The 16,559-nt window shown below is 35.0% G+C and overlaps 1 protein-coding gene across 2 annotated transcripts in view; it reads right to left on the bottom strand.

Annotated features, from left to right (window-relative positions):
* rdgC (retinal degeneration C) overlaps window positions 1-16,559 on the bottom strand; it is a 106,651-nt gene that overhangs the window by 36,262 nt on the left and 53,830 nt on the right. Inside the window, exons 4-6 of one of the 2 annotated variants that reach the window (XM_074107924.1) lie at window positions 12,960-13,050; window positions 6,524-6,669; window positions 3,857-4,051 (exon numbers count right to left, since the gene is read on the bottom strand). In XM_074107924.1, coding sequence (XP_073964025.1) covers window positions 3,857-4,051; window positions 6,524-6,669; window positions 12,960-13,050 — 432 coding nt within the window. The remainder of the gene's footprint in view (window positions 1-3,856; window positions 4,052-6,523; window positions 6,670-12,959; window positions 13,051-16,559) is intronic. The other variant, XM_074107929.1, reaches the window with a different exon arrangement.

Raw genomic sequence — 16,559 nt, 5'->3', positions numbered from 1 at the left:
CTTTTATCTGATTTTAGATCTTAGTTTTTAGACGTAGGCTTTAGCGACTATAAAAAAGGCATGCCAGGTGAAAAAACTTATATAAAGCAGGTCGGGAGGTTGGGAAAGTCAACAAGAATCTAAATTGTAACCCCATGATATTTTTAAGCAAAGTTATAACCTGTTATTATTTACGTCGAACCAAAGTGCGCGTGTCATTCCAGTACTCAACATTTTTGTGAATACGGCCGTAATATAAAAGTTACCTAATATCATAATCAATATACATACGAGTACATCACAAACAAACCATTAGATAATAACGAAAAAGATTATTTAACAAATAAAAACCGACTCTAACATTGCTATTCGGAAAATTATTGTCCTCCTGAGACGAGACCCACCATACAACAAAAATCGACATAGATATTTTTTTTTTGCAAATTTGTATGATACGGAGAAAATGACACCTTATTCCTCTTTCAAAAGATATAAGTTATATTGCTAACGATTTGTACTAGTATTATCACTTTGAACCCCAGGTGGTTATACATATATTATAATTATTACTTTAAATTAAAATAGAACCTATTAATAATCTATAATATTCGACTAAAGTACTACGATACATTTTCTAATATCGACAGGTCTAACGATTCAACCCCGTGTATGGAATTTGAAGAAATTTGATAACTATTTTTGATACACATCCTATCTATTTTAGGATTCCAATTTCATAAAAAAAAATTGAGTCAGAAACCCGTCGATATGCTTCATTAATCCGCAATGACTGCGCCAAATGAATTCGAAGATAGCTTTTTCGCTAGCTACATGTAAGGGAAAGAGTTGAATGACTTGAAAAGCAATCGACCGATATCAATTTGACTGTCACAAAACGTCCGCAGTTTCAAATCCAACCAACCCCTACAAAAGAAGCTTTGAAGGATATAAACACAACTCGTAGATACATGAGGTTGATACGAAGTATAAGTAAGTATCTACTATTTATAATCCATTACCTCCGACCTAATAAACTAATATTACCTGCTCTACTTCAAAATTACCTAAGTACTCGTTGCTTTTATGACTCATCATCATCAGTGACCATGTTTATGATTGGTGTCCAGGCTTTATATGATGTCATATAGATAGTAGGTGATATGTTGTACAAAGAGTACAGTTTCTACATTTAAATTAGTTGTAAAAGCTCATTACTGGCATGCCTTTTATTTTACGTTTTTAGTAGCTTATGAACGGGTATGTATTACAATACCGATAAACGAAAGACCGAATTTCACAAGACCTATGGACGGAAGGCCGAATATTAAAACGTCGAATGGATATATGACCGAAAGTTTGAAATCCCGAAAGTACATTTGACCGGCAGCCTAAAACCCGAAGACTACAATCCCGAAGATCAAAATACCTACACTCGAAAGGTCGAAAACTCATAATGCCGAACAGTCATAATCACTACAAGTAAAATAATCGACAATCAATATATCGAAAATCAAAATACCGAAACTGCCGTTATACCAAAGACGAAACAAATATAGCAGTTTTTAAATGACAACATTCCGAATCTTTTGAAGTGCGGGTAGATTTACAGTTTTAGAAAAGCAAATGCAGGAAAAGATTTGTGCGAGCGAGCGAAGCGAGCGAGCAAGACGGTTTGGAGCAGAAGCGACTCGGATAGGTTAGGTTCAGAAGCCTAAGGCGGGAACGAAGCGGAGCGGAGCGGAGCGTAGTTTCCGCCTTAGCCTTCGATGTTAGGTTTTTTTTATAGCAGGCAAGATACTTAATAGCCACTAAGAAAGTAGGTTGGATAAGATTCAACAGCAAAGATCATTTGTGAAGCAATATTATCCGGGCTGCTATAAAAAAAAACTAACATCGAAGGCTAAGGCGGGAGCTACGCTCCGCTTCGCTCGCTTCGCTCGCTCGCACATATCAAACTTTTTTTTTTATTTGGCACGCAATATATGATTATCTACGGTTTTATATATGTATTAGTTTTTTTTGATTCAACTGGATGGCAAACGAGCATGTGGGCCTCCTGATGGTGAGAGGTCACCACCGCCCATAGAAAGAGGGTTACAGAATTTGAATATTGAAAGTTAAAATAAAATGTGGATGTTTGAAATATCGAAGTACAGAGTATCGAATATCCTGTGTATGAACTATCACGTGACGGGTTCGACGGAGCTATTCCGCTCAGTTAAGGCTGCTTATCGGGTTTTTGTACTTTCGGTCATTTGAAAGTAGGTATTTCGAGCTTCGGTGTATCGGTTATCGGTATTTTGTACTTTCGGTATTCTGAATTTCGATTTGTTAAGTGTCGATATTTCGACTGTAGGTAATATGATTTTTCGGTATTATAATACATACCCCATTTTCGGGATTTTGTACTTTCGGTCATTTAAAAATAGATATTTCGACCTTCGGTGTATCGGTTGTCGGTATTTTGTACATTCGGTATTCTGAATTTCGATGTGTTATGCGTCGACATTTCAACTGTAGGTATTATGATTTGTCGGTCTTATACATACCCTTATGAACAGTCTCAGTGCCTTATAATCTCCATTTGTGTTCTATATACGTATATTTGGCGATAATTTGTCTCATCGATCGAGATAAACGTACCTACGGCAGAATAGTTCAGTTCAATCTTATTTATAACTTTTTTTATTTTATTTTTAATGGTAAAAAGTTTGATGAGTCATTTAGACACGGTACCTTCATTATTAGTACGCAATATTTCAGCGGGCAGTTGGGTTAGTCTGACAAAACACCGCTATAATTTAAGATTTTTCAAAAAAAAAAATTCAACATTAAGTCACCCCTTGACCTTGTACCACCATTTTGTCATCGACCAATTGGAAACATATTATTTTGTCAACTACGATTTAAGAAATCGTAAAAAAACGTTTAAAGGGGTTTTCAGTCGAATTAATCCAACCATCTACTGAAATAATACAGAATCATTTTAAGTACAGTTGTTAAAATTGTTATTTAAACTCTTGTTAGTAAAAAATCAAATTATTATTTGAGTAGGAAAGAGATCTGACTTGTTTCAGTATTTGTAGAAAACCTTGTTCATAGGTTTAATAATGTGAGAAAACTGTCTCCCAAACAAAACTAGTTGAACCGTTTTCGACTTATAATCATGACTCGAGAATCGTACTATACTAAACATTGACTTAAAAGTTGAAAGCGTACTAGATAATAATATACTGTGAACTAATCGCTAAGATTGCTTAGACACATACCTACTCGTAGGTAAATGATACGAACACAAGAATGAATAATATATTGAAGGACCAGCACCATTTAGCTCTCATCCAGCTAAATTGTATTTACTTACGGGGTTAAAGTAGCTGTACCTGTTTGTTATTACGGGTAATGTAGTATGAGTGTAACCCTAAAGTATCCCGTCATTACGGTAGAAAGGTCCAAGTGGGGCCGCCTCGCAGGACAGGCTTTTAAACGGAATGGCGGGCAACTAATGTGGCTCGTTTTCTGTTCTTATTTTACACCCATTCATGTTGAGAAGCACTGGTCCAGAATTAACTCAAAGGGACATGACAGCGCTGCTTAATCGGCTCCGCTATTTATGGATACACCTAGTACTCGATCGTTTGGGTATCAATAAACATTGTATAAGATAAACATCTAAAACTACAGAGACGCTTCCAGTGTAAGTGCGCTAGCCAAAGGCAAATTTACGTAAACGTATTTGCCTTAAATAAGTACATTTACCTACGTTATGTAATAACAAAAACCTTTTCACATCAATTTGCTACAAAGCGGGAGTTGCTGAAAAATAATAATAATGAACTTCACCCTTGGCCTTAATTTGGGAGCTTGGGAGCCTTACCTTGTGAAATATGACGAGCAAGTCGTCAAGTTTCCCGTGCAGGTCGCCGCAGACAGTTATCTGGCTGGAGATGGAAGTGGTGGCCACGTTGATGTTAGGCAATCTTTTCAACACTTGCGTGGCTTCCTTGAGGATATGCGCCACGTGCTTCGCGTGTAGACGATGCTGGAATGTCGAGTATATTTCAAATCGTTTCTAAAAAGGATAAAAATATAGTGCTTGAAAATAATAGAAGTTTAGTAAAAAATAAAATACAATACAAAATGCGCCCTTTGATGAACAATGTCTAGTTAAATTGTATAAAATCTAATATATCGGATTAACTTTAAATATTAAATAAAATACCACATTGATCCACCGATAGTTATGCATAAGTAAATAACATGCAGATCATCGCAGTTTTAAAAAGAAGATATTTTTATGTGCCTCGTAAGTTTGTAACTACGTTGGCGTTTGGACCAACGTAGATACCTAATCTGATTTGTAGATGGAAGGAAAAGTTAACACTTCCACCTTACTTGGACGAACTTCAACGAAAAAAGGCTACGTCTTGAAAATACCGACGCTATATTATTTTATCTTGCTTATAAATACCGAGCACATGCTAAAGTAACTATCATATCTACGAGTATTTACACATTTGCTAAATCGAAAGAGGAAATTCACATTCCCATTTTTTTATATTTTACTTATGTACATAAATGCGAAATAGTATATTGTACAATCTGAAACTACCTATCCAATATAGGTACGTGCGTAAACCACTCAGAGCAAATTAAATAGGTAAATTATGGTCTATTCCTGAAATGAAGATACTAAAATGACAGTCTGAAATGTCTAAAGTAAAAATAATGTGGCCAGCAAAAAAGGAACAGTGCTGCTCCATGATTTCGGTTTCGTAAATAACCGAGAAAATGTATATTTTACGATAGCAAAAATAACATTATAGCATTCAATATTCCACTTTCCATTTTGTAAATATAAATGCACTTTTACGATAAAGTGATAAAATCTAAGCACAGGTAAAAATACAGTGTTCATCACGCCGTAAAAAATAATACAGAGGGGCTACTACAAAACTAGAAAAACGAAGTTCGTATGGCACCGTCCCTTTCACTCGCGTATTAAATGAGATAAGCGTCAGCGGGACGGCAACATACGAAGTTCGGGTTTTGCATTTCGTAGTTAGGGCCATTAGGGCTACTACGAAGTTCGAAAGTCGAGGTTCGTGTCGTTCCGTCCTTCTGACGCTACTATTTAAAGCGGGAGTGAGAGGGACGTTGCGTTGCGAGCTTTGATTTTCGAATTCCGGAGTAGGCCCTCAGATATCACACAACGTCATTGTTCATGTTTTTCGTATTCAAGTGGTATTCAACCGATTTTCGTTACTTTACTCGTATTGTCATCGGATGTGATCAGTGCGTTTTCTCGTGTTATTGTTGCTGTTGACGTTATTTTTTAAATTTGTTGAGATAGACTTTTTATTTGTTAATTTTGTTTTGTTTGGTCGTGTTTTTGATGTTTTGTTTGATTAAACATGGACTCTGAACAGCCAAGTACTTCGTCGCATAGACGACGCAGCGAAGAAATACTTTCGCCTCGGAAAAAACGGAAACGTCAACCTCTTAGCAAAGCCGAGAAGTGTATGGTTGTAAAACTTACTTAAAATGAAATTGAAACTTAAACATCAACATCTATAAAAAGTTGAAATATCTCGAAAACGGTCGCATTTTTATTAGACCTATTTTACCTTTTCTAGAATGTCCTAAGTGCCCTACATTTTAGTACATCACAGATCCGTTCATATTTTAATATTTTACGACATACATACATAGGTACCTACAAAATCTTTCGGTGATAACCGGTTGCGGCACATCACTATTTATGAAACGCAAAAAACAGGTAACACATGAAACGTCATTTTAGTATCTCGAATTATGGGACAGACCATAGTAACTTTTGACTTCCTTTGAATGCATTTTACTCCCACTATATGAGGCTTTATTGGCATCCTTTTAAATTATGAAAACTGAAAATTAAATGATTTCATGACAAAAACAAAAAACTGATACAGTCAAGTTTAAAAAGATGTATCTATATAAACCGCTTAAAAATGTTATTACGTTGGAAGAAGATTAGTTCATATTTTTACACTCTACTGCAAATAAACTACGAAAAAGTCATTACAATCTGTAAAATACATCCATTAAAGGTTACAAATTCGCGAGCACTGTTCTGTGCTGTAAATAACAGCGCATTTCATATTCAAGCTGGCAATACTTCGGCAGCGGGGAAAGAAAGCAAGTTATAATAACAGTCTGAATAGGAAATTAAAATTCATGGAAAAACAAGATAAGCTGCATGCCCTAATTCCTTAAAAATTGAAATGGATTTACTCTGTGAAATAAATCTCAAACACAAACTTTTCTCGTAGCTTCGCTGAATGCTACTCCGTTCTTTGCTCTTGAATTTAAATAATTTAAACATAAAAACGTTACATAATACAATATTACGAAAATTCTACGTTAAGTAATAAAGAAATGGGACTTCTCAACATTATGTAACGTGTATACGTTAAGAAAGGTATGTCATCAATAAGGATAGTCCCAGCGGAAGCGCTCTTGAACCGTTCATTGCAAAGGGAAAGGATTTGGCATAATCGTGTACCTTCTTTTTCCTAAAAGCTTCAATCAGTAGGTCGATATCCTTCCTCTGCAGCGGGAACTCGATGTCGGGGCCACGGGTTGGCTTCGGTGGCGCCGTTTCGTCTGCACCCCCACCCTCGTCAGACTCTTCCGAGAATACCTGCTCCACTACAAAATTAATCAAAACCTATAAATACACTCTTAAAAATGGTGCTCGTCAAAAGTCGGTCATTACAAGGTAAAGCGCATGAAGCATGAAACATCAGATATGAAATCAACTAAAGCTGAACTGATTCGAACAAATTGTGTTCGTCCGTTTAATAAATAACTGGTGGCATTTAAACCGTGGATTTCGTGACACCGTTCCGAGAATAGACGGGACCTACATAGTTTATTTATTTTACACAGTGACAGAGGTCAATGCAGTTCTTGTATAGCGTACGTCCATGTACGTGAAATGAATGTTACCGCAACATCGCGTGTCCTGTTCGTATCTAGAAAATAGCATTAAAACTTTACGTTGCCTACCTCGAGTACTAGCCTCGCTGTCTCTTGCTTAGTGTTTTCAAGAACAAAAATACCTACAGTCAGTGCTTCCTGAATTAAGCCAACTGAACTGAAACGTCTTCTTTAGAACCAATTTACTTTAGCAAGCAGAGGAATTTCTGCTTAGTAAATTAAATTACTTCCTCCTCCTGCTTGAACGGTCCAAAATCATAGCATTGAAACAAATAATAACAAAATTGGCCCAAAAAATGTCTAATATTTGTCACAAGTCGTGGATGGAAACATAATTATGTTATCAATTTGTTGCAATATTTACAAATTATTATCGCTGTATAATGTGTCATACATAACATAACATAATAAAAGATGAGACCACATTGTATTTAAATTGAAAACCCTATTTTATTGAAATGGCACGGAATAAAAAGTTTTGTACTATTTAAATTTTTTTTGGACTTGTAAATAATTTATTATTGTAAAATTACATATTTGGACATAGCATATATAATTGAAAATAAATTGAATATTAATGTAAATAATTTAGTCACTGTCGTTAATTAATTGTGTTTATTATTATTAAGATATTATTTTGTATTGTATAGTCTGTTAATTAATTAATAATATATTTTAATTTGATAATCCGTAAGTACGAGTAGTTAGCAGACTTATGAACTTTTCCGATTCCTCAACCACGTTTGCAAAATGTACATCTAATTTTAACATTAACCTATGCGGTTTACTAATATTTCAGCGAATAACGTTTGGCAACCTGTTTCATTTCACAATTTTTCATTTCCCAACTGTTTAATATTTCTGAAACTGTAAATATTTCAGGAAAAATATCATATTCTAACTTAAAGGGTTCTACACGATGGCCTTGAAACAAATCCTGAAATATTTAGTTTTAGAGTCTGCAAAATTAAATTAAAGGTACGAATAAGGTACTTGAGGTCATTACTCCCCATTACGATTGAACAACATATTATAATTATGATTTGTTATTTGGAGTCTTTTTTTGTATTTTTTATTTTAACTCCAAATTTGTTACTTTTACGGTCATCCCGTAAAACCATATCGAAAATACAAACTGAGACATGGATGCACAGAAAAACCAGAAAAAGAGACCACCGCTGGAAATCGGACCCAGGTCCTCAGCATTCCGTGCTGCGTGCCATACCCCTTCACTTCTACTGGACAGGAGTACAGACATGAATTCCTCCTATGCACATATATCTCAGGTTTTACTTTTGAGATACGGAACCCTAAAATGAAAAAGTCTGATATTTTCATTACGTTTCCACAGCGCGGAATTGTAAAGGGCGGTTGCACGAAAATTGTTTAGGAAATTAGAGCGGACATTCATTTCATGCTCTACTGATATGTGTATGGAAGGGACACAAGCGACGTCGTCATGAGTTGGTATTCAACACCTTGATAAATTCTTACAACTGAGTTTCAGCTTGGTAAATTCGGTTCAATGGTACTGAGTGTACCGGTTTTATTTCGTGGCTGCTTGCTTCGATAATGTAGTTGATACAAATATAAAACTAATAAAAGAGAGTATACCTAAAAAAGGAAATAAACAATCGCAATGGATGGTAACTTCATCGCATTTGAATTAAAAAAAATAACATTTAGGTTTATGATAGTAGGTACTAACTTACCCTTATTGCTTGATAACGTTTGAACGTTTTGAAATTATACTAGGAACTCATACCCATTCAGAAGGCGTCCCACACTAAGGAATACAAACATTTAAAAAACCGGCCAAGATAGAGTTCCGTAGCCATTACGAAAAAATTAAGTAATATTTTTCTAAGGATTTCGTATTTTATACGGAATCTTCCAAGTTTAGGTATATTTTATACCTTAGGGTGCTATTTAAGAGTAAAACTACTAATAATTCGCAAGAAAACTTAGCCGTTATAGTTTTCGTTGTAAGTTTGATATACTTACTAGCATCCTGATTTTTTTCAAATTTTTCCACCCACCGGTTTAGATTTCAGAGGGGGGGGGACGCTCGATTTTAATGAAAATTTGCACTTTAAAGTTGAATATTTCGCAAAAAAATCTATGAATCGAAAAATCGTCTGAGCAAACCCCTAATTGTTTTAAAGGACCTATCCAACGATACCCCACACAATAAGTAGGGTTGTATGAGAAAAAAAAACACCCACACTTTACGTCTACGGGAGGTACCCTAAAATTTTTTTTTTGTTGTTTTAGATAGTCCCTTAGCAAAGCCGCGGATGGACGGACAGACAGACAGACAGACATGGCGAAACTATAAGGGTTCCGTTTTTGCCATTTTTGCTCCGGAACTCTAAAAAACTACGTAACAACTCCAACAACCGGCAGGTAGGAATACACTACTCTCTAAAGGACCCCAAAACTTTTAGGCCTCACGTCCTCTTCATAAAACGTAATTTTCGAGGGAGGTTTTCTCAAACGTGAAATAACGGCATTTACTATTGGGGTTGGGCGTGTCTTCTGAAGATTTATGCTACAAAGGAACAAAAGATTATTTTTTTGACTTTCGCTTAATCGACAGTTTTGCTGTTTGGATACATACCTAGTTGTCATTAAATACTTTTGTAGAAAAGAACATACATACATGTTTCAAAATAATATATGAAACCAGGATTATTTAAAATATAATACGGTGTCTTAATAGCTTAAGCACATCTTTATCTTTCATTAGAGACTTCTTATTTTAGATGTGAAAATGAATGAATACATAATACAAAACATAAGTAAGTAAAGTACGTTATTATTTAATTCTTGAGACACTGATCAACGCCTGTATAATCCGAATCCATTACAACTTGCGTTGATAAGTCATCTTTGTATTTGTATTAAAATTTTCAAACTAAAGTATTTTATGCAACAGTTGTTAAAAGGGTTCAAAAAAGGTGAGTGGCGTGCGTTACGATGTGAGCTTAAGCGAACATCGTAAGAAAAAGACGCCACGAGCTTTTTATTTACTTACTTATACAACGCTGCATACAATACTTTTTCTTCGACTGGGTACTTATTAATTAAAATACAAAATTAGAGAAAAAGTAACCATTAAATGTGTCATACTTTACTAAAAAGTATGGCAAACGCAAAGATAAAGCAAGAGAAGGTAAAACAACAATAAACAAGTGAGAAATTTCAAAATGTCAAAATTTGTCTATGTTAAATTTGTTTTTGATTAACGTTTACTTGCCTGTGACGATGTTAAAAATACGCGTTACTTAAATTTTGGCAGGCTTTGGATTATTTCCGGAAAGTTTTTATTCTGTATAAAAACCATATAAAATATGTAACTGGCTGCACCTAAGCCTGTCCGAACGTACGAATTAAGAAAAAAAAGTAAGTTGTTGCTGGTATCGTTTTAGCAACATTACGATACAGTGCTGTTATGGGGAATGGACAATATTATAGACTTTTCCAGAATCTTGTTATGTATGCTGTTATATTACTGTTCGTGATTAAGTAAATCACAGATTACAGTACGACTATAGGAGCAGAAAAAATATAAAATTTCCGTTGTGTATATTGTTCAATTGTAAATAAATTTAAGTAGGGGAGACCGAGGTAAGTTAACACAAAGGTAATTTGACACAACATCAATATCTCGAAAAGGGTGGCAATAATGCAGTTCTAACCCGCTGCTCTATCGTTCCAACTTGTTAGTACATGCCACGACCGTCGGACCAACGGTTATGGAGCTATAGGTATGGTATTGTAGCGTCTATGGTTAAAATTGCACGAAAAGCAAGTATTTCATCATTTTTTCGATGCCATTTATTTCCATATTTATCTTATTTTATACTGTAGTATTTTTTTAGATTGTGTTTAAATAGTTTAAATATATATTCAACTTGTTCTCAAATTTAGTGACGGCATAATATTTTAAAACAGCAACGAAATGTAACTAACCGTCAATTTGAATTGAGAGGTAAGCTGAAACACTTTGTTTCAACACACCTCGTTTGTTACAACTCTCCTCGATTTCAATTTAATATCTTAAATTTGCATTTTGTTTTTGTAGATTTCCGACCAAATGCAAGCGCAAGACGGATACAGGAGCAATAAGCATCAAAGTATACGATTTTGCCGCCGAAAAGGTTACTTTAAGAGGAAACAAGTGTTCGGGATGCTGCAAAATCGTATACATAATTTGTTTAATTATTCGTTAGCTATACCGCTTGATTGAGAAAAAAAACTGGCCAAGAACGAGTTGGACTCGCGCAACGAGGGTCCGCACAATTTTTTAGATATTTACGAACATCTAGTGTTAGCAGATCCCTTCTTCTGGGCAAAATATACGTAGTGTGGGGTCATTTTAGATGGATAATGATAGACAGCCAGACAGACATAAAAAAATGATATTTTCAGAATTTTTTTCTTGGTTGTGCTGTAAGAGCTTCATCTATTTTATTTAATAACTAGCGACCCGCTCCGTCTTCGCACGGCCAAAATGAAAAAAAACCGGCCAAGTGCGACAATTAGACATAAGCAAAAATGGACAAAAAAAACACGTTTGCCGTAAGGGAACATTCTATTTTAATTAAATTATTTAGTTTTAAAGTACCTGTTGCTGTAAAGAGCACCCCTGAAATATTTATTTTATTCTGTTTTTAGGATTTGTTGTTATAGCGGCAACAGAAATACGTCATCTGAAAATTTCAACTGTCTAGCTATCACGGTTCATGAAATACAGCCTAGTGACAGACAGTGGAGTCAGTAATATGGTCCCGTTTTTATAACCCTTTTGGCATAGAACTCTAAAAAGGTCTCTAATCGAGGGCACTTCACACACATTTTGCAGCGCCATTTCCCAAAAACAACACCCGGCGCGTCAACGTAAGGTAGTTAAATGCATTTTTTGGTTAGATTGATATTTTTAAATTCGTAATATCTTTTGAATAGAATGTCCGACTTGAATAATTCAATAAGTAATCTACAGGTATTGAAACCATCTTCAATATTAAACTATTTATTTGGATAAAGATTAATACAAAGGTATGGGTAACATGGCCTGATTTTAGTCGGCATATCAGTCAACTTTTAAATTTTAAAAAAGTAGTTGTACTGACATAACTACAATAGTTGGACATATGGTATTGCAAAGTTTTTGTAGATACTGATATATTCTTTAATATTGTAGAACATTTTTTGTTCTATCATCAATGGTTTCCACAGCGCACGCGATGAAATATGTTTTATGGCAACTTTTTTACACTTTGAGGCACATTATTGAAGTTTTAGTACGGAACCCTAACTTTTTCTGGTAATAAATATTATATCCTATGGCTAATTTCGCATTCTAATAGTGAAAGAGTTGTTAAAATCGGTCCAGTATTTTTTGAGTTCATTCGTAACAAACATCCAAAAATCCAAAGCTTTCCTCTTTATAATATTAGTATAGATAGTATAGATAGATAGATATAAATGTGCATAACTTTATATTCACTCATAAAAAATGTAGTGGATGTAGAGAAGAATGCAGAGATTTTACTATTGATTGGTAATATTATTAGAATGATGAATACTATATCCTTCAAAGCTTTACCTCACCCTGTATGTCAACGTACCCAGGTATCTCTTTCAACTTATCTTGGTACTAGGAGGGTTGAAACAGACTGATCTAATGCAGAAAAACCATGGTTTTAAATAGTTCTAACAAGTAATAAATTATTTTATTCAGATTCGTAAGTAAAGTATGACATGACGCATCATTAGAAAGCCTCTCCGCAAATGTAGCTCATATATGTAAATTTTGTGTCAACCCACCTAGGTCTCCCCTAATAAAAAAAACTAAAGAAATCCGTTCACTCACGTTCAAGAAATTAATTATGAAAATATACCGCTTTTTTTAGACTATATCGGTACATACTTCCGAAACTTTAAGAGGAAACCTTTCTAAGCCGATTATGAATGTTGTCCAAATATTGACTTACATACAGAAGCAGTCCTCGACGTCCGCTCCGACGAAAGCCGCCCACTGCTATCCCTCATGTGGCTTAGCAACGCATTGAAGAAATTGTATAGCTGCAAGAAAACGCTAAATCAGCGAAGTTATGTTTAATTAAAGTAATCGAGCAAATTGGAAAGTATCTGTTGTCTCAAATTAATAAATATTTGGGAATTCAATAGCAATAGAAAAAGAGAGTAAGCTCGCCATCCACAATGAACCCGACAGTATTTAGCCAATCTCAACGATCTAAAAAATTCAGGGCACGCTCTAGAGTGAGCATGTGGGGCACGGGCGATTGGTGAAACATATGAGGGTGATAAAGGGTTAAAATATTTTCTCCTTGAAACAAAACGAACGTGCGATTTTTGTTGACTTTTTTTGCTGTCTGTATCCTTTTTGATACTATAATATACGCCGTCTTTGCCTCTAGGGGAATCTTTACCCAAAAGTATATTTTTAACAAATCCATTAATATGCTACAAGTGTGAAATATTATGACAACACTACTTTATTAAAAACGAATTATGACTCATTTTGTGACATTTCTTAATAAATTCACTCAGAAAATCACTTTTCTATGCATTTGCGGGTAAATTATTATATTGACATAAATGTAAGAAGAACAAAAGGGAGAAACTTAAAAAAAATATGTATAAATACGAATTCTAGAATATTGAAATCAACATTTGATTATTAAAAGCTCAAACACGTTAGTAATAGTAGTAAACACGTAAGAAGTATCTGTTTAAATTAAACTTCAGTATTGCTCAAGTGCGTGTTTCAACTACAAGTATACGAGGTAAATTTGCGTCTCTACTTAAGTTGGGTAATGTTGGCCAAAATTTCGGATGATTTTGACAACGTCTACATCAAGCAAAACTTATAATAAAATGATTTAAGTACTTATCATTAATTTATCGAAGAAAAAACATGTAGGTACCGTAAGATCGGGGTACTTTGGCCCATGGGATTAACTCGGTCCTGGTTTTATTACGGCTTTGAGAATTATGGCTCTTTGCCACGTGGTTGGTGTTAGTTGATCGATCACGTTTTTATGTTTTATTTTACGTTTTTATGTGGTTTTTATATGGGCCAAAGTAACCCTCTAATAGGTCAAAGTACCTCGACCTTACGTTACACAGTCCTAATGTTCGCAGCTGATCAAAAACCCTTATTATTTTAAATCAAAACAAAGAAACATTTTCGGTTTCCCCATAAAACAGGTAACCCTAACTTGGCATATCATATAGGTACTACAGTACCCTGAAAATATAGAGAATATTTATGATACTGACTGAAAAGTCATCTATCACCATTACGCAGAGCAATCCTAAAATAAAACGAGACGGCCTGTGCCTCAACCCTTTCAACAACGACTTGCTTAATTGAAGTTTGACTTTCAAAGGCTGCTGATGTATTAAAGTTAAAAATAAAAACGCGTTTATGAAACAGAGACGAAGGTAATAACGTACACAATAATATTAGCAATTTATACACCTTTCGCAAAAAGGGTATGACAAAATACGGGCCGGGTCGCGAAGGGTCAATATTTACGAATACTTGGTTGTCAGCCTGATACAACGTTACATTATGTATACGCAGAGTTTTAACGCTACTACTTTAAGCCAAACGTCTTTTCTAAAAGTTATGATACTTTGAGCTAACAGTAGGTACATAAAGATGCGCTAAAAGGGAAAATAGGAGTTTTTAAATGAACTGCTGAACTGTGCTCATTTTGGTGTATTTCATGTGCGGGGGGGATGTTCACGCGGCTGGCTGAGCAGCGATAAGGTTGGTGGGGCGGCCAGTGACCACCCACACTTGCTCGTGTATCCTACCTCTTCGCTGTTTGCCACATTAAATAGTTAGAGAGCGGGCTGAATTTTTGGGCAAGTATTTGAGGAAAAGAGAAAATTATTTTGATTCTAAATAATATTCTGTTGAAATTTCAACTTGCAGCAAAATTCGATTTTTCAAATTGAATTTTATAAAAATATCTTGCAAGTATCTGGTCAAGTTAGAGACCCGGCTAAATAATCTAGCAATATTATTTTTTACTCTCAATTTTAATTTAAAAAAGTTTTGTTAAGAATTTCAATTTGAATATAAGCTTTTTTGCTGACTGCATTTACATTGTCATCCAAACTATATTTCCATAACAAATTTGAATACCATGCCATTAACCGTTGAGGAGTTCCCTCTTGCAGAGGTGTCCTGGCTGGACCTCCAGGATATCACTACTAGATTATTGTATTGTCACCAGATTTACATAAGTATACCAAATTTCAGGTCAATGCGACGACTAAACGTAAGTCAAATTTAACTTGCAACATTTGACCCGTACTTACGAGTACATACGTACTTGCAAGTTAAATAAAAGCTTATAAAATTACAGGCTGCCTCAAGCATATTTGTTGCAAAATAATATAAAGGTTGATTTAGCCCCAGTACTTCCCAGCCAGGTCCGCAGTTCTGTGTCAGAGTATCATAGGAGAGGTATAGGACAAGTTTTCAGCTTTCTTCAAATACCTACATAAAAATGTCAGCCAACTCTCGGACTAAAACCACGTCAATAAATAACTAAGCCACGCTTAAAAAGGTACCGTTTCCGCGCCGCACATCAATCTATTAGAACCTTAACAACAAGTCGGGCATTATTCATTTTTGAAAGTTATTATACAGTATTTAAGGTTGGCTTCTTAAGCTCATTATTGAATTAAACATTAGCAGATTTAAGACGACGAGCGTCGACTAAGTACAATTTACTGCACAGTTTCAGAAGGCATGTAAAGTCGCAAAAACTACGCCTATTGTACAACTAAGGTAATGAATGGCCGGTTAAAGGGTTTGGCTACATGTGCAATTAATGCTGCGACCCATCAATATCATCCATACTGATGGTTTTCAATCTTACATTTTTAACTTCATAAATACTTCGGTACATTTGTTAATATACGCTAGACACAGTCAGATTAGTAAATACCACAATACGAGTAGGTATGTCATAAATGTCCTGTAGATCACAATATTTATTGTACGTCTAGCCTTCGCCTAAAGTATGCCGTGTTAAGTCTCTCGATCGGGGGTTTTTAAATAAACCCCTTTAAATGAAAAAACACGTTTGGCCCCACACAATTTGCTGGTCCCCTAAATCATCGCATGAGTTACTCTTCCTCAAAGAACGTCCATTTGATTAAAAGCTTCGCATCGTTTTGTTGGCAGGAAAGCGCTCTACTATCTTTCATTTCAAATTTGCGAAGTACACGGTGTCTTCAAAATATTCCAGAATATTAGGTACAGCAGTTAGGTTAGCTCCTGCTGAAGTAAGTATTCAGGATTAGTCAAAACCGGCCAAGAGCGTGTCGGACACGCCCGAAATAGGGTTCCGTAGCCATTACGAAAAAATAAGTAATATTTTTCTAAGAATTTCGTATTTTATACGGAATCTTCCAAGTTTAGGTATATTTTATACCTTAGGCTGCTATTTACTCTTAAACTACTAATAATTCTCAAGCAAACTTGACCGTTATAGTTTTCCTTGTAAGTTTGATATACTTACTACCATCCTGATTTTTTTCAAATT

The sequence above is a fragment of the Choristoneura fumiferana genome, chromosome 2 (genome assembly GCF_025370935.1).
Source record: "Choristoneura fumiferana chromosome 2, NRCan_CFum_1, whole genome shotgun sequence".
Classification (NCBI taxonomy): Eukaryota; Metazoa; Arthropoda; class Insecta; order Lepidoptera; family Tortricidae; genus Choristoneura; species Choristoneura fumiferana.
This window is presented reverse-complemented; position numbering and strand designations above follow the sequence as displayed.